The following is a 19857-nucleotide window of genomic DNA, read 5'->3' as shown; positions in this document are numbered from 1 at the left end:
TTTTAATGATGCCTAAAGTTAGACAATAACAATGAAAAACTCCTTTAAATATAGTGCCCAGGGGTCCCCTTAGTCTGCCTGTAAAGTGACGCATCTGAACTGTGTATAGAACCTGCTGCAGCAAAACTGACATTTATAATAAAAAAATACATTTAAATGGATTTTCCCTACAAGCTTTCTTTATTTAGTAAACAACGGCTTGGGAAGCCAGTCTGTATGACGAGGCCACAATTTAGTGCACTCAGAACAAGATTGGAGATTATTTGGGATAAATTCTGGTGTGTCCTTCGCAGACTTTGGATGGAAATAACAAAGTTTTGTACCACAGTGAGCAAACCTTATGTGAAGAAGCCAAATTATAGTACACCCAGGCAAAGATTAACCTTTTTTTTTAAATAGTCTGGTGTCTCCTTTACAGGTGGTGTCTTAACACCTTAACCCTATAGAGGTAGTCTTGATGAAAGCAAGAATTGGCCTTGAAAAAAATGAGATTTGATGCCTCTGTCACAGTTGCTGGTAAAAGAAGAGTAAAATGTAAACAGTGGTGCTAGTGATAGTTAATACCACGCTATAAGCATTGCATGGAATCTTTTAACCTAACTCGTTGAAGGCCTCTTAAATGCTTAGGGGGTATTGGTGGTTCATAGGACAGTCCAGCAAAGGAGGGCATGGAGGAGGTGGAAGAGGAAGTGGGGTGGAACTGACATATCCCTCCCCATCACCACCAGCTGTATGGATAAATGGTGGAATAAACGAGCTCCAGCGCTGTGCCCTGTCCTGCATCCTTCCTAGTGTTAATTTCTGTACACATATTTAGTAGTAGCGCCCAGGTTTATTTGTTACAGGTATATATCTAGTTGCAAGCAGTTACCCAGTGTGCTGTGAACTAAATATATCCTCCCTCACCGTGCTTGCTGGACCAAAAAGTCAGATGAGAGCTTTTGGTCGGGAATCCCGACTGTGTGTATGCTCCATCAAACTTTTTCCAACAGAAAAACTGCCGGAAAAAGAAAGAGAGCATGTTCTTTATTTTCCTGAGCAGAAACATTTTTTTTGTCTGTATGCAATTTCAACGCGCAAAAAAACACACATGCTCGGAATCAAGTCAACGCATGCGTGGAAGCATTAAACTTCATTCTTCTTGGCTCGTCGTAGTGTTGTACGTCACCACTTTCTTGACGGTCGGAATTTGGTGTGACCGTGTGTACGCAAGACAAGCTTGAGCGGAATTCTGTTGGGAAAACCATAGTTTTTTTTTCTGACGAGAAAACCGCTCGTGTGTACAGGGCATAAGGCAGACCCTGTGGCTGACCGCCTTGCCCAACGATGTGAAAACATTGCCTTGCAGGTGGTGGTACAGAGCTGGAATGGCCTTATGTGAAAATAAATAGTGACTGGGAACCTGCCATTGTGGTACAGCATATTCTGCAAATTTGCCTGCTATACTGTACAGCTGGTGGTGTGCTGCTGACAGACATGTTGCAAGGACCAGTGACGTCCTTTGCTGTACCTTAATCCCTTTCAATGGAGGCTGCTGAGAGGTCATGAGGTATTGTAGGGTTATACGTGAGAGGTGAGGAGTGAAGAGAAGAAGCATTTGCTTCCTTGGTTGTGGCTTTCAGGTGCTCTTGTCTAGTGGCTAAATGGTTGGAGGTTAAATGCCTTTGCAAGCATGTGGCACCCAAATGGCTGGTGTTTTTGCCATGCTTGATTTGCTTGTGGCAGAGATTGCAACTTGCAACAGTACGATCGGCTGCACATGTGCTTAAAAAGCCCACACAGCTGAGCTCTGGGAAGTGGCCTGGGAGATAATAGCTCCACAATCTGATGGCATAGGGTGGCTGCTCTCTACTCTTCTATGATGCCTGTCTCTGGAGGACATCCTGTCTCCTTGGGGTTGTTTCTCCACCCCACTTTCCTCCTCTGCTCTATCTGGCATCCAATTTGCGTCAGTGACTTCATCATCAGCATCCTCTCCATGCTCATCATCACTGGAGCCAACTAGGCAATACGCAGGGGGAACATGACTGCCAATTTTTTTATCACTATTCTTCCCTTTCTGTTGGCTCATGTTAGTCCCTTCCTCTGTGTTCAAGTAGTTCAGCTGACTCCCCCATGCATGATGGTGGGGCTATGGCAGGAGTAGCTGTGGACAAGGAGGCAAAATAAGTCACTCTGGCAGCTGCGTTGGACTGTGCACTAGTGCCAGCTTGAACGGTCATAGAGCATGAGGAGGATGAGAATGGTTATTAAGCCAGTCCACCACCTCCTCTACATGCCGTGGCTTGGGCAACATCACTAAACAGAGACAAAGGTGCCATGCCTGAGAATGGACCTTGTCTGCCTTTGCCTGTGGACACAGATGCTGCTGACCCCTTATAATGGCATGGGAACACCTGCCTCTCCTTGTTGGCCTCTAAGACATGATGGGGGGGGGCTTATAACCCAAATGTTATAGTTACTGGGAAATGTGTAATTAGATGCACTTTAGTCACTGAAAAGTGATTTTTGGTGCACTTTAATTTGAGGACTGACGCTGACAGAAATGCAAAAACTATAAAAACAAAAAGGGGGGAACACCACGTTGCAATAAATAACTGTGGCACACAGTTTCAAAAGTTTCTGAAGAGGATATCAGGGTATGGTAGCTACTGTACCTGTTGCCTAGAATGTGTTTCCAGCACGACTGCATCGCGCTGATTCTCGGCGACAGGGTGCCGACATCTGGAATAGACAAAGCACATTCCAGCGAGCGTGTCATAGAAGCGACGGGGATCCGACTTGGATTCCCGCCAATTCTAGCTAAGGCGTTTGGTATGAATCCTGAGAGGGAACTCCACGCCAAATTTTAAATAAAAAAACGGCATGGGTTCCCCCCCCCAGGGGCATACTAGGCCCTTAGGTCTGATATGGGTTGTAAGGAGACCCCCCCTACGCCGAAAAACCGGTGTGGGGGTCCCCCACAATCCATACCAGACCCGTATCCAAAGCACGTTGCCCGGCCGGTCAGGAAAGGAGTGGGGACGAGCGAGCGCCCCCCCTCCTGAGCCATACCAGGCCGCATGCCCTCAACATGGGGGGGTTGGGTGCTCTTGGGCAGGGGGGCGCACTGCGGCCCCCCACCCCAGAGCACCCTGTCCCCATGTTGATAAGGACAGGGCCTCTTCCCGACAACCCTGGCCGTTGGTTGTCAGGGTCTGCGGGCGGGGGCTTATCGGAATCTGGGAGCCCCCTTTAATAAGGGGGCCCCCAGATACCGGCCCCCCACCCTAGGTGAATGAATATGGGGTACATCGTACCCCTACCCATTCACCTGGAGGCAAAGTGTAAAAGAAAATAAACACACAACACAGGGTTTTTAAAGTAATTTATTAGTCAGCTCCGGGGGGCCCCCCTCTCTTCTTTAGCTCTTTTACCAGGTGGGGCCTTCTTCCGCTCTCCGGGGGGTCTTCTTCTGCTCTCCGGGGGGTCTTCTTCTGCTCTCCGGGGGTCTTCTTCTGCTCTCCGGGGGTCTTCTTCCGCTCTCCGGGGGTCTTCTCCCATCTTCTCCGCTGTCATCTCGGCGCTCCCCGGTTCTTCTCCCGCTCGCTCTCCGGTGCCTTCTTCTTCAGGGTTGGCCGTCGCTATCTTCGTGTGTTAGCTCAATTACTAGCGGCGGCCAGCCCGCTCTTCTGTGATGTCTTCTGTGACGTCTTCTTCCGATGTTGACACGACGCTCCTTCCCGCTGTTATGCCGGGTGCGCAGTTTGCATCCGATTTATATAGGCCTCTCTTATGATGTCACAGTCCCATCATGCTCCGGTACCTACCCAGGCACGCCCCTGGCAAAAGTGTTGTGTGTTTATTTTCTTTTACACTTTGCCTCCAGGTGAATGGGTAGGGGTACGATGTACCCCATATTCATTCACCTAGGGTGGGGGGCCGGTATCTGGGGGCCCCCTTATTAAAGGGGGCTCCCATATTCCGATAAGCCCCCCGCCCGCAGACCCTGATAACCAACGGCCAGGGTTGTCGGGAAGAGGCCCTGTCCTTATCAACATGGGGACAGGGTGCTCTGGGGTGGGGGGCCGCAGTGCGCCCCCCTGCCCAAGAGCACCCAACCCCCCCATGTTGAGGGCATGTGGTCTGGTACGGCTCAGGAGGGGGGGCGCTCGCTCGTCCCTACTCCTTTCCTGACCGGCCGGGCAGCATGCTTTGGATACGGGTCTGGTATGAATTGTGGGGGACCACCATGCCGGTTTTTCGGCGTAGGGGGAGTCTCCTTACAACCCATACCAGACCTAAGGGCCTGGTATGCCCCTGGTATGCCGTTTATTTATTTAAAATTTGGCGTAGAGTACCCTCTCAGGATTCATACCAAACGCTGCAGCTAGAATTGACGGGAATCCAAGTCGGATTCCCGTCACTTCTATGACGGCTTTGTCTCCATCGCGGCAAGCCAGCTCGGCGCTGGCTCCCGCGATGGGGCTCGTAGGTGGTCAATCTCGCCGACAAAGGGAGCGAGATTGACACAATATCGCGGTCACCCACTGTAGCTGCTACCATAACAACGGTATTCCTCTTCAAAGTAGCGACGTATAACAATGGCGGGCGGTCCGTAAGTGGGTAAACACTGCACTACAGTAAAGATGGGCCGAACACCCCCCTGTTTGGTTCGCAGCAAAACTCCTGAACAGGGGAAAGTTCTGCCCCCAACCGTAAACTCTATTGAAGTCTACGGGAGCCAAACATGAGAAATCAAAAGTGTCCATTTTGAAGGCTTATATGCAGGTAATTGGCCAAAAAAGGGATATGGGGTCCTAGTACTGCCCTGGGGGACATGTATCAATGCATAAAATAAAAACACAAATGTTTTTTCAGGAGCAGTGATTTTAATAATGCTTAACCACTTCCATACAGGGCACTTATACACCTTCCCGCCCAGACGTTTTCTCCTTCACTGATGGGCACTGGTGGTACTGCACTGACGGTGGCACTGATGTGGTGGCATTGATGGGCACTAATATGCGGCACTGATGGGCAGCAGGGATGGGCACTGATAGGCGGCACGGATAGGCCGCATGGATGGGCTTGGATAGGCGTCACGGATGCGCACGGATAGGTGGCACAGATGGGCACAGATAGGCGGCACGAATGGGCAATGGATAGGCGGCACAGATGGGCACTGATAGGTGGCACGGATGGGCACTGATGGGCGGCATGGATGGGCACTGATAGGTGGCACGGATGGGCATAGATGGGCACTATCGTATGTGTTGTACTAATGGATTCCAATCAGTGCCAAACAATGCCTCCCAATCAGTGATGCCCATTGTGGGCACTGATTGGCATCCATTGCGGCACTGATTGGCATCCATGTTTTGTGTCATTGTCATCCCTGGTGGTCTAGGGTGGCATACTTTTTTTTTTTTTTTTGCATCCCTGGCGGTCTAGTAGGCATCCCTGGTGGTCCAGTGGGCATCCCTGGTGGTCCAGTTGGCATCCTCGGGGGGTCTGTGCTGATAATTGATCAGCACAAACCCCCCCTGTCACAGGATCAGACGATCGGCTCTCCTCTACTCGCGTCTGACAGACGCGAGTCAGGAAAAGCCGATTACCAGCTTTTCCTGTTTACATGGTGATCAGCCGTGATTGGACACGGCTGATCACGTGGTAAAGAGTCTCCGTGAGAGACTCTTTACCTTGATCGGTGTTGCGGGGTGTCAAACTGACAGCCTGCAACAACGATCGCCGCGATGCGCGCCCCCGGGGGCGCGCAGTGGCTCAAAATCCTGAGGATGTCATATGACGTCCACTCAGGATTTTACAACCACTTTGCCGACGTCAATTTGTTATTGGCGAGCGGCAAGTGGTTAAAGTGAAACAATAACAAAACAAAAAAAAATACCTTTAAATACCTTTTATGCTATGCATATTAGTTCACTATGCCTTTATCTTGCAGGGTGTTTTTTTTTTTTTCCAGGAGGGTTTACAACCACTTTAATCCCACTACAGAATAACTACATTTAAATAGTGATAAAAACACCTCAAAAGATCAATTCACAATGGGACAGCTCTCCCCCTCATTGCCCTTTCTCGACCCCGAGACACCGGAATATAATCCAATGACTCATATGTTACCGTTGTCGTATGCCGGTGACGTGATGTATGAGTCATTGTATTATCTTCTGGTGTCTTATTTGCTTTGAGAAACTGAACCTGGAGAAATTGATTTCATGAGAAGTTTTGTTAATCTTGGAACGAATTGCTAAAATCCCTTCCTGATCTGGCTGACCTTTTTGGATTATCACTGAAAGCACCAATAGACCCAAGGGGGTCTTCCTTTGAGGTGAGCAGGCATTGCACACTGAGGTGATGGTGAATATTTTCAGCACATACATCATGCATAGAGTGTCCCAGATAATGGAGTGATTTGATATTCACGTTTTGTCAGCCTTCAAGAACTATTTTCATGTATGTGGATTTTTTGCATATTTATATTTATGAAATTTGGTCACTATTGTATTCACATATTCACCAGAGTTTATTATCACTTATACATTTTAGGTTTAGCGCACTATTATTTGGTATACATTTATTTTATGTGGTGTCAGAACACATTCTGAAAAGTCTCAGCTGCTCCCCATTTTATATATATATATATATATATATATATATATATATATATATATATATATATATATATTATATATATACACAGTTGCAATAAAAAGTATGTGAACCCTTTTGGAATAATATGGATTTCTTCACAAATTGGTCATAAAATGTGATCTGATCTTCATCTAAGTCACAACAATAGACAATCACAGTCTGCTTAAACTAATAACACACAAGGAATTAAATGTTACCATGTTTTTATTGAACACACCATGTAAACATTCACAGTGCAGGTGGAAAAAGTATTTTTTTTGCATCCCTGGCGGTCCAGTGGGCATCCTCGGGGGGGCTGTGCTGATAATTGATCAGCACAAACCCCCCCTGTCACAGGAGCAGCCGATCAGCTCTCCTCTACTCGCGTCTGACAGACGCGAGTCAGGAAAAGCCGATTACCGGCTTTTCCTGTTTACATGGTGATCAACCGTGATTGGACGCGGCTGATCCCATGGTAAAGAGTCTCTGTGAGAGACTCTTTACCTTGATCGGTGTTGCGGGGTGTCAGACTGACACCCTGCAACAACGATCGCCGCGATGCGCGCCCACGGGGGGCTCAAAATCCTGAGGACGTCATATGACGTCCACTCAGGATTTTACAACCACTTTGCCGACGTCAAAAAGTATGTGAACACTTGGATTTAATAACTGGTTGAACCTCCTTTGGCAGCAATAACTTCAACCAAACGTTTCCTGTAGTTGCAGATCAGACGTGCACAACAGTCAGTGGCTTCCTCTGTGGTACCCTCCCATGAAATCCATTCTTGATGAGTGTTTTATATATATTCGCTAACAGGGATGTTAGCATATGCCAGATACTTTAGCTGACACTGTAGGATTCTTCTTCACCTCATTAAACAGTCTGTGCTGTGCTCTTGCAGTCATTTTTACAGGACGGCCACTCCTAAGGAGAGTAGCAGCAGTGCTGAACTTTCTCCATTAATAGACTGATGAACAGCAAGGCTTTTGAAGATACTTTTATAACCCTTTCCAGCTTTATGCAAGTCAACAATTCTTAATCGAAGGTCTTCTGAGAGCTCTTTTGTGCCAGGCATCATTCACATCAGGCAATGCTTGTGAAAAGCAAACCCAGAACTGGTGTGTGTTTTTTTATAGGGCAGGGCAGCTGTAAGCAACACCTCCAATCTCATCTCATTGATTGGACTCCAGTTGGCTGACACCACACTCAAATTAGCTCTTGAAGATGTCATTAGTCTAGGGGTTCACATACTTTTTCCACCTGCACTGTGAATGTTTACATGGTGTGTTCAATAAAAACATGGTAACATTTAATTTTGTGTACGTTGTTAGTTTAAGCAGACTGTGATTGTCTATTGTTGTGACTTAGATGAAGATCAGATCACAATTTAGGACCAATTTGTGCAGAAATCCATATCATTCCAAAAGGGTTCACATACTTTTTATTGCAACTGTGTGTGTGTATATATATATATATATATATATATATATATATATATATATATATATATATATATATATATATATTAATGGGAGATTAGCTTGTGAGGGATCACCTTTTCTGAAGGAAGGTCAGCAAACAGTTACTTTTATTAAAATCTGGCGGATGCCAGGTTTATTTACAGAAGTTTTGCAAATTAAAAATAAACAAAACAGTAAGAGCCGGTTCACACAGGCGCGACTCAGCCGCCTGACAAGTCGTGCTCTGCTCTGTTCAATGGAACCGACTTAGAAAAGGGTTCCTCTACTACTTCGGAGGCGACTTGGGGTGACTTGCATTGACCTCAATACAGAAGTCATTTTGCAAGTCGCCTCTGAAGTTGTCTTGAGATCGCCTTGCCGAGTCGCCCCCAAAGTCGTGAAGCCACTGTGTGAACCAGGTCTAATTTAAATCCTTGCCATACGGCACTAAACTAAACAACATAGACCTCTCTATACAGTGCTGGGCTGGACCCCGTCACCCACAAAATATGCAGTAAAGCAAACCTTTCAGTCCAACATACAGAGCTCCACACTCAGGTTCCCTCCTGAGTCTCAAAACCAGAGCCCTGCTTTGATATCTTCCTGGTCTTTTACCCTCCAGCTGAGTGTGGACTCCAGTGGACCAGAACATCCGGACCGGAACCCAGTCTGCCAAAGAGGCTAGAAAAACCGGGCCGGATTCCGATTCAGTTCCTTACAGTGGAACGAATGCGAGGTGAAATATAACAACCATCCTGTATCTCACCTTGCATACCGTCACAATATATATATATAAATATTATTTTTTCCCAATTTTTTGTTTTAATCCGTATCAGCGCTTAATTATCTTTATTGTTTAATTTCGCAGTCGTGCAACGTGGCTCACAAACAAAATTTACATCCTTTTTTTCTCACAAATAGATGCTTTCTTTTGGTGGTATTTGATCACCTCTGCGGTTTTTACTTTTTGCTATAATAAATATCCTCCAAAAATATATAAAAAACATTTTTTTTCCTCAGGTTAGGCCGATACGTATTCTTCTACATATCTTTGGTAAAAAAATCACAATAAGCGTTCATTGGTTGGTTTGCGCAAAAGTTATAACGTCTACATAATAGGGCATAGTTTTATGGCATTTTTTGGAATATTTTTTTTTACTAGTAATGGCGGCGATCAGTGATTTTTATCATGACTGCAACATCAGACACTTTTGACACCATTTTGGGACCATTGTCATTTTTACAGCGATCAGTGCTATAAAAATGCACTGATTACTGTAAAAATTACACTGGCAGTGAAGGGATTAACCTGTAGGGGAAACTGAAGGGGTTAAGTGTGACCTAGGGAGTGCTTCTAACTGTTAGGGGGCATGGCTTGCTGTGACACATCACTGACCGCTATTTCCAATGACAGGGAACAGACAATCAGTGACAGTGTTCACTAGGCAGAACGGGGAGATGTGTTTACACTAACATCTCCCCATTCTTCAACTCCAGCGGCAGGGTCACGAGAGCGCCTCCGGCGGCGAGTGCGTGACCACACAGCGGCAATTTAAAGGGGACGTATATCCCATTTGCCTGTCTGTGCCATTCTGCCAACGTAAATGTTTGTGCGGCGGTCGGCAAGCGGTTACCGTACATGTGAAGATTCTGGCTAAAGTTTTGGCCAATCGTTTCAATAAAGTACTTGCGAACCTGGTACAGAGCAATAAAAGCGGCTTCATACCTAACCTTTTTTTGAGATTGTTTCACAACTGGCACTACCCTCATGATTGTCCACCCAGCCGTGTTTTAGTTCTCTACATACGTGCAAAGCCTTCAACGGTGTCGAATGGCCTTACTCATTTCATATGTTACAAATCTATGGCTTTGGCTCCCGTATGATAGCTTAGATACGCCTCCTCTATACTGCCCCTGTAGCGTAAACTCTTGTGACGTCCAATTCCTCGTAAGTAGTGGGACGTGCCCTTGCATAGCCTTTTCTAGAGTTCTGGCTCCACCTCCTCACCTCGTGCCATTGTAGCCAATCCCAGCGGAGCAGCTCCGACTCCCTGATTATGTTGACGCCCCGCTTGGTTGCCAAGCATCCAGCAGTCAAGGCTCCCTTTCCTTAGTGTGGGGGGGTCAAGGGGCCTTCATTATCAGAGTAAACTCCTATGTAACTGATAACTTTCCAATACACCGAGGAACTCGACAAGGGTGCCCTTTATCACCCCTCCTATTTGTCATTGCTATGAAGCCCTTGGCAAACACATTCGAGCTTTTAACATAATAATGCCGCGAACACACGATCGGTTCGACTGATGAAAACGGACCGTTTTCATCAGACGAACCGATCGTGTGTCGGCCCCATAGTTTTTTTTCCCAACGGTGAAAAAACGTAGAACCTGTTTTAAAAGTATCTGTTGGTTAACCACTTAAGGACCGCCTCCTGCACATATACGTCGGCAGAATAGCACGGCTGGGCACATGTACGTACAGGTACGTCCTGTACTAGTACCCAGCCGTGGGTCACGGGCGCGCGCCCGCGGCGCACTCCCGCGACCCGGTCCGAAGCTCCGGGACCGCGGGTCCTGCTGACTCGATCGCCGCTGGAGTGCGGCGATCGGTCCCCGGAGCTGAAGAACGGGGAGAGCCGTGTGTTCTTCACTGTGGCGGCTGCATCGATCGTGTGATCCCTTTTATAGGGAGACACGATCGATGACATCACACCTACAGCCACACCCCCCTACAGTTGTAAACACACACTAGGTGAAACGAAACTTCTTCAGCGCCCCCTGTGGTTAACTCCCAAACTGCAACTGTAATTTTCACAATAAACAATGCAATTTAAATGCATTTTTTGCTGTGAAAATGACAATGGTCCCAAAAATGTGTCAAAATTGTCCGAAGTGTCCGCAATAATGTCGCAGTCACGAAAAAAAATGCTGATCGCGGCCATAAGTAGTAAAAAAAAAAATATATAAAAATGCAATAAAACTATCCCCTATTTTGTAAACGCTATAAATTTTGCGCAAACCAAGCGATAAACGCTTATTGCGATTTTTTTTTTTACCAAAAATAGGTAGAAGAATACGTTTCGGCCTAAACTGAGGAAAAAAAATGTTTTTTTATATATTTTTGGGGATAATTAATTTTAGCAAAAAGTAAAAAATATTGTTTTTTTTTCAAAATTGTCGCTCTATTTTTGTTTATAGCGCAAAAAATAAAAACCGCAGAGGTGATCCAATACCACCAAAAGAAAGCTCTATTTGTGGGAAAAAAAGGACGCCAATTTTGTTTGGGAGCCACATCGCACGACCGCGCAATTGTCTGTTAAAGCGACGCAGTGCCGAATTGTAAAAACCCCTTGGGTCATTTAGCAGCATATTGGTCCGGTCCTTAAGTGGTTAAAAAAACGATAGAAAAAAACGATCATCTGTGGTGAAATCCATTGGTTAAAAATCAACGCATGCTCAGAATCAAGTCAAAGCATGCTCGGAAGCATTGAGCTTCATTTTTCTCAGCACGTCGTTGGGTTTTACATCACCGCGTTCTGACACAATCGTTTTTTTTTTAACTGATGGTTTGTAGGCAAGACTGACGAAAGTCAGCTTCATTGGATATCTGATGAAAAAATCCATCAGACCGTTTTCATCGGATGAACCGATCGTGTGTACAGGGCATTAGAGTTTTATTAGAATTGGTAACATAGAAGAGCATATTTCTTTTTATGCAGATAATACGTTCAAGTACGATAAGTTCAATTACCTTATCTCTGTACATTTCTCGTATTGTCTCAATTACAGCTTAAAACCAGGCAGTGGATGGACCTACCTTTGGATTTAATGGGCAGGGCGAATTTTATTAAAATGATATATCTCCCTAAGCTGTTATACTATATGTCCTAGCCAATGCCCCATGTAAAATACCTAAATCAATTTTTAAAAGCACTGATGCTTTTTGTACAGAGTTTTTATGGCACTGTCACCCTCCTAGAACTGCGCTTGAAATCTTAAGACTTCAAACCCACCTAGCAGGACTTGCATTCCTTAATTTTACTCGGGGACGATCACTACCAGTTTGTAGCTTTCCCTTTTGGCCTGGCGTCAGCACCAAGGGTTTTCACCAAGGTGCTCGTCCCGATTCTGGCTCTGCTGAGACAGCGAGGAATTACTATAGCGAGCTACCTGAACGACTTCCTTCTGAGAGCAGATTCAGACTCAGAATTAGAGGAGGATGTGGCAATTGCCAGTCAGACCCTTCAAGAATTTGGTTGGGTACTGAACCTCCAGAAGTCGGTGTTGGTGCCGACTCGGCACCTGGAATGCCTGGGCTTGATTCTGGACTCCTCAGAGGCGAGAGTTTTTCTCCCTTCGAGGCAATACCGTATGCTCAATTCCACACTCAAGTCTTGCAAAGGGAGATCCTGTCCAAATGGGACAAATCTCCATTGTCCCTGGATTGTCAAATCTGGGTGAGCCAACTAGTCAGGGCTTCCCTGGTCTGGTGGCTGTCTCCAACCCTTCAGTCCGGAAAGTTGTTCCTTCCCTCTCACTGGACGATGATCACGACGGACGCCAGCCTGACCATTTGGGGTGAATTTTGGAGTGTACAGTCGACACAAGGTAGCTGGACGCAGGATAATTCCCGCCTGCCGATCATGTGCTGGAACTTCGGGCGATCAGGCAGTGCCTCTCCACATAGGCTGCAGGGTCGTCCAGTCAGAATCCAGTCGGACATCGCCACGGCGGTGGCGTATGTCTTTCATATTTTCCTTTATTTGATTTAAGACAAACAAATGACAGCAGAGGGAACCAACATTACATTACAGGTATATATCAATCATATAACCTCCTCTTCCTTCTATACTGTATGTAATATAGCTTCTCCTAACAACAAAATCTGCTTATTATCAACCATCATTAACCCCCTCCTACACATACTATTATTATTCATAGTCCTAAGAGTGTACACATTGGGTCATCTGATCCCCTGACTGTCGGGGCATCCTCTTGTCCCCTTCCCAGTGGGGGGAGTTTCCTATCCATTTCTTCTTATACCTTGTTTACCTCTGCTTGTCCTATTCCCCCAAAAACAAACCCCCTCCCTAAAACAACAACAACAACAAAAAAAGAAGAGAAAACCCCCCTGACAACCGCTCTCTCCCCGGACCCACCCACTCCAAGTCTCATTCATTTATAAAGGTTTTCCCCCTCCTGTGAATATTTAAATTGATTCCACTCCGCCCACGTCTCCAGGTAAACCCCCTGTTTCTGCCGAGACATCCAGACCAAGTCCTCCATCCAATTCAAATCTTCTACTTTTTTAAGCCACATCCCTACTGACGGGGGCTGGGTCCGCTTCCACATTACTGGAATACATGCTCTTGCTGCATTTAAAAGATGACAGATTACCGGCTTCCTATACCGTCTAACCGTGATATCCGACTCCTGTAACAGGTAGAACGATCCCCCGATAACTCCCCCTCACTAAACCTCTGCGTTATCTCCCGCACCTCCTTCAAAAAATTCTGTATTCTGGGGCATTTCCAAAAAATATGTATTAGTGTCCCCCCCCCTTTTCTCCCACACCGCCGTCGTCTATCTGATATCTCTGGATAACATCTGATTAAAACCGTAGTGGTACGATACCAGTGTGATAGGATCTTGAAATTCATCTCCTGCTCCATGAAAACCCTACCCAGCTCCGCCTCCCACCCACTAAAGAAGGGTAGTCTGAATTCCTCTTCGGGTGTGTTAAGTAATTACATTATTCTAGACAGAGTGTGTTGGAGTGTTCCACTCCCATTACAGTAAGCCTCAAATTTTGTTAACTTTCGCTCATATCTACTTAAGTAAGTCCAAGGTATTCAAGAAATGTCTCAATTGTATTGCCCTCCAAAATTCCAATTGGTGAATCCCTGTTATCTCCTGAATCTCAGGCCATACTCCCTCCTTCTCAAAATGAGATGCTTGAAACACCCCCTGTTCTTTCAATTTACCGAAAGGCCCCCTCGTCAGTCCGGGTCAAAACCTTGGGTTCCCCGAAATGGGGAAAAGAGGTGAGTCTAATGTTGACAGTTTCCCTTTCATAAATAACCCATATCCTATCTGCAATGTAGGTCCTATCAGCGGGTGTCCCTTCACCTCCTTCGGGAGCTCCCTTTAACACCATGCCGCTCTTTGGAGCAATCCACTGTACCGAGCCTGCTCCAGTCCCGGCCACATTTTCTCTCCACCATGTCTACTCCAATCGACCACACGACTCAATAGAGCTGCCTGATAATATCTATATATGTCTGGGGCCGCGACACCCCCCTCTCGTTTAGATAGTGACAGTATATAGCCCTTAACTCTTGGGCATTTGTTTTCCCATATACATCTACTGAACATGGCTTGTATCTGTTTAAAGTACTGCTTGGGTATAGCAATAGGGAGTGTCTGAAAAAAGGTATAGCAATTTCGGTAGGATATTCATTTTAATAATGTTGCACCTCCCGAACCACAAATAGAGTCCCTTCTGCCATCCATCCAGGAGGGTCCGAACTCTAGCTAACAGCGGTACAAAGTTCAACTTGTATACTTGTTTGAGATCCGCCGGGATGGAGGTCCCCAAGTACGTCAAGGCTGAGTCTGTCCATTTAAATTTATAGTTAGATTTCAAAATCTTCAGTTATTCCTCGGCAATCGCCACCCCCATTGCCTTGGATTTGGCATAAGTAATCTTAAAATTTGCCAATTTCCCATATATCTGCAGTTCTTGAAGTAGATTAGGGAGGGACACCATCGGATTAGTCAGGCTATACATCATATCATCCGCATATGCTGAGATCTTATATTCTACTCCTCCCATAGACACCCCCTTAATATCTGGGTTCGATCGAATCCTATTTAATAAAGGTTCAACTGATAGGGCAAATAAAAGAGAGGATGTCTTGTCCCGTTCGATAACTTAAAGAGTGGGGATAATACTCCATTCACTCTGACCTGGGCAGTAGGACGCGTATAATTACTCGAAATCCATTGTATCATCTTCTCCCCGAACCCCATGTGTCTTAATACCAGGAACATAAATTGCCACTTTATACGATCAAAAACTTTTTCTGCATCTGTCCCTAGAAAGACACATGGGGTTCGTGACACACCCACCAAATGAATTAGATTTAAGGTCTTGATCGTATTATCCCGAGCTTCCCACATCTGCATGAATCCTACTGGTCTTTATGGGCCAGGCCGGGTATGTGCTGTTGTATACGCATTGCCAAGATCTTAGAAAAGAGCTTCCAAACATGTGACCCCCTGCAGACGCTCGTGACTGCATGGCGTGCATGTGCACGTGAGGACGTGCCGCGCTCATGGGTGAGGGGGAACGAAAAATCATGGGACTGCCCGAGGGGAAGGACGGACCGCGCTAGCCGATAGGAGGAGATGACTGACGGCTGGCTCCATACCATACGTCACACGCCGATCACCGCGCTGCACAGCGGAGGACCTGTACGGTGCGGCGAGGGAGTGTAGCACCCGTGCTTGGTTCCTCACACGGGGGATTGTGTTGTGCCGAGGCGGGGGGCTCAGGAGAACTGCCGGCGTGAAGCGGGGACAGACGAGCTAAGAGGAGGAGGCAAGTGGTACGGTGGCAGGACGGAACATGCGGAGTCCATTCACAAGAATCTACTGCTTCACTCATCTCGGCAAACAGGCCACAGTAAGGTCAGCAGTAAGGAACCCCCTAAACAAAGGGCAGGAAGCACGGAGGTAAGGCAGGGAAAACCTGCACAGTTACCCTGAAAAAAAAAAACAGGTCTGCTTTGCATTATCCGCCTTATCCGCCTTCTGATTTGCTGCATCCCTTAAGGTATGAGAATTTACAATTATTGAAAAACTGTAAACCGGAAGGGACGATACCGTGGGACAAGCTATAGGATTAACAAAATGTACTGTAAAAGAAATGTTTGAGAAAAGGTTTGAATCTGACCTGAATTTGGGGTAGAGCGCCAGAAGGGAGGTGTTTAAAGAAAATAAACGGTAAATTATTACTGAAACCATTTAATCATTAGACGCAAAAGAAGCACAAGGCGCAAACACCCAAGGTATTTTTAACAGCTCACTCATATTGGTTTCCGAGCCTTTTTGATCTTTGGACTCAACATACCGATCTGTACCTACGCAATACACTGCACATGGGTACAAAAGTTAAGGGCATGCTTTATAAGTTAGCCCGTGGGGCTCGCCGAATTGAGAACCCAGGTCCCTGCAAATGTTTGTGACCCCCCCTGATATCGGTCTGAGATTTCTCTGAAGGAAGTCTCAGTCATACATACACGAGAATATTAAAGACCTAACGGCGACATACTTTGGGCACAGGAGAAGGCTGAGCTGAAGAGAGAGGGGAAGAGGGGTTGGGAAGTAACTAAACAAACAACAGGCAAGTTCTCTTGCGAAGTGGCGAATTTTTGGTGCAAGCGCCCCCTTAGTCCCTTTGCTATCCTTTTTCTTTTTCCTTCTCGTCTCCGGGCCCAGCAAGTAATATAGAACCGGGGGTACAGGAGTAAAAGGGGGAACGAAAGGGAAAACTGAAAACTGAAAACTAAAGTACACAGGAATAATATGGTGACACGTTCCCCTATCACCTGTTAGTACAAAATCCCCCTTCCCTTCAAGAGGTGGTCAACGATCACAAGAGGGAGATAATCTAAACGGTGCAAGTTTGCATGATAAGATGAAGCGGCATATGGGGGAATAATATCGGATTCCCCTCTTTCACCCATCTTTGCACTGTACATGAGTATCCCCGCTCCAACGGAGCCTCTCTACAATTTCTAACTCTCCCAACAATTGGAAAAAGGAGGTTAAGCTGGGGAAGAGAATTAGAAGGAGAGAGAATAAAATGAGTAGAATGACGAGTAGATCAACAAAAGGGGGGCCCCCAATTACCCCAAGCAACACAACAGCAACAAGCTCAATAAGACCATTTGTGACCAGAGGGGAAAGCCCGCGTGCCCAGGGGGCCCAGGGAGAAATGAAGCAACAACAACAAGTGAATAAAATTAAAAAGACTGATAATAAGATACCCCAGAGTGATATTTCTAGAGAAACATCTATAGAGCTAAGAGAGGAAGGGCCCATGGGAAATGGACTGGAAAGCAGCAGGATTGAAGAACAAAACGTAAATACACAGTCCCCCTCAAAGAGAGAAATGGCAGAGATGCTGTTAAAATTGGAAAATGCAATAAAGGGGGAGATACAGAACTTACGGACAGACTTTGGTCAAATGCTTTCCAGAATAGAATCAGCAGAGGAACAAATTGAGAAACAAGAACAAGAATCCAACTCACTAAAAATTCAGATCGATCAGATCCAATTACAACAGAGACTTATTCTCTACAAATTAGAAGACCAGGAAAATAGAAATCGGAGACAAAATCTGAGGATCAAATCATTACCAGAGAAGAGGGGAGAAGATCTCAGGACAACTATGCAAACGATATTTAATCCTGTATTGAAAAGAACAGCTGACAACCCAATCATGATCGAAAGGGTACATCGAGTAGGAAACCCGAAAAGAGGGCCACCCGAGCGAACAAGAGATGTCATAATAAGATTTAGATTCTACGAAGAGAAGGAAGAAATATGGAAGAAGTTGAGGGGACAATCCCCGATAGTTTTTGAGGGGGTTGATCTCCGGATTTTCACTGATGTGGCCCCAGAAACCTTGGCGAGGAGATGGTTGTTAAAACCACTCTTAAAACAGATGGTCGACCTAAATATCAAGTACAATTGGGGGTTCCCCGCCTGTCTAATTGGGACAAGAGAGGGAAGATCTGCGACCTTGAGATTCCCCGAGGACTTGAGTGAATTCTGCAGGAAATTGGATATTCGGATCCCCGACCTGCCGGGATGGGGTTGAGGGGGAGGCGGGGGAGCCCCTTTTTTGAGGCCCCCCCGTTCCTCTCCTTCCCATACCCATCCGGCTCCGACTTAGGCTAAAGTCTGTCTCCTTAGGGTCCCCTTCGACGGAGCTCTTCTCTCTCTTTATCCTGAGAACTGAGGGAATACTCGGTGGACATAGAGGAAGACGAACGAAATTAGTCCCTTTTTTTTTCAAAGGGACTCAATACATCTGGGGATTCCCTGCTCTCTTAGCTGAGATCTGAGAGAGGAGATTGGAGTGTTAGGAATGTGTCCCTTATTTAATTTTTTTTTTTTTTTCTCTTCCCCCCGGGCTTACTACCGGGATCCGAGAGGACCCGGGGTGGCTATGGGGAAGATGAAATTGAAGCTTTCCCCCCACCTCCCCTATCTAATGATGGTGGGGGGGGGGGGGAAATCCTAAACCCTCACCCAGAGCGATCTGGACCAAGACATGGGAGTTGGTTCAGAGGTCTTTAATAGACCAAACGGGAGGGAGGGAGGGGGGGAGGGGGGAGGGGGGAAGAGGGGGGAGGGATTGAGGGGAGGGGGAAAAAGCCCTGTCTCACCTGGACAACTAGAAGAGAGCGTAACCCATAGAAAAGAAAATTGCAGACCCAGACCCGGGGAGAGAAAAGGGAGGAAGAGGAGAAAAAAAAAAAAAAGAGAACGAAGATGCCAGTAATTAAATGCCTCTCATACAATGTTAAGGGTCTAAACAGCCCATACAAGAGACATAATGTGCTAAAGGAACTGAAACATTATAGGGCAGATATTGCATTCCTTCAAGAGACCCATCTGACAATAGGGTCAAACGTAAGGATGTATTCGACAGACTTCCCCACTTGGTATTATGGAGACACTATCTCCAAGAGAGCCAGAGGGGTCGCAATAGGGGTAGCCAAGGGGACTAGGTTTGTGCCTACAGATAGACTAACTGACCCAGAAGGGAGATTCCTCTTTTTGAGAGGAAAATTGGAGGAAGAAGAGTATACCCTGGTAAACGTATATGCACCTAACATCTCCCCGATGAAGTACATATTGGGAATCTTAGGAAAATTAAAAGACTTTAGCAGGGGAAAGATAATACTAGGAGGAGACCTAAACTTCTGCATGGATCCGAAAGTGGATAAGTCCCACAGTACACTAGAAACCCAGGACACACAACTAAGAAAGGCCAAAGCTAGCCTACATAGAAGTCAGCTCGTAGATGCATGGAGGATTTTCAATCCTACTCAGCGAGACTACACTTTTTTTTTCCCAGGTACATGGTAGTTATTCTCGGATCGACCACATCTTTGTGGATCATAGAATGCTGGAGGGGGTGGTCGAGACGAGAATAGAGCCCATGACGATCTCTGATCACGCCCCCATTAGTATAACTATAAAAATCTCGGGAAATCAAAGGCCCTATCAAAGCTGGAGATTAAATGAGGAACTACTGATCGAGGAAAAAAGCTTAACAAGGGTTAAAAAAGAACTAGAAGAATATTTTAAGATAAATGAGACTGAGGAAATTTCAGCGGCAACCCTATGGGATGCCCACAAGGCAGTGATAAGAGGGGCCCTGATCTCGGAAGGAGCAAGGAGAAAAAAAGAAGCGATCAGTAAAAAAGTAAAATTAATAGATGAGATCTACAGCTTAGAACAAAAACACAAAAAAGAAGGTAAGCAACGAGATGTATACCTAACTCTTGTCAATAAACGAAATATACTTAAAGATCTCATGGATCAGGAAATAAGAAAAGAATTCAACTCAATAGCAGGTGAAAGATACAAGTGGGGAAATAAAACAAGCAAACATTTGGCTCGGCTGGTGAAAAAAAAGAAATCAAGGAACTATATTGATAAAATCAAAAATGAAAAAGGAGAGGTT

At 45.9% G+C, this 19857-nt stretch overlaps 1 protein-coding gene across 1 annotated transcript in view; it reads left to right on the top strand.

Annotated features, from left to right (window-relative positions):
• LOC120918335 overlaps nucleotides 1-19857 on the top strand; it is a 101088-nt gene that overhangs the window by 57502 nt on the left and 23729 nt on the right. The window contains exon 8 of the mRNA XM_040329874.1: nucleotides 16918-17843. Coding sequence (XP_040185808.1) covers nucleotides 16918-17843 — 926 coding nt within the window. The remainder of the gene's footprint in view (nucleotides 1-16917; nucleotides 17844-19857) is intronic.

The sequence above is a fragment of the Rana temporaria genome, chromosome 12 (genome assembly GCF_905171775.1).
Source record: "Rana temporaria chromosome 12, aRanTem1.1, whole genome shotgun sequence".
NCBI classification, from domain to species: domain Eukaryota; kingdom Metazoa; phylum Chordata; class Amphibia; order Anura; family Ranidae; genus Rana; species Rana temporaria.
This window is presented reverse-complemented; position numbering and strand designations above follow the sequence as displayed.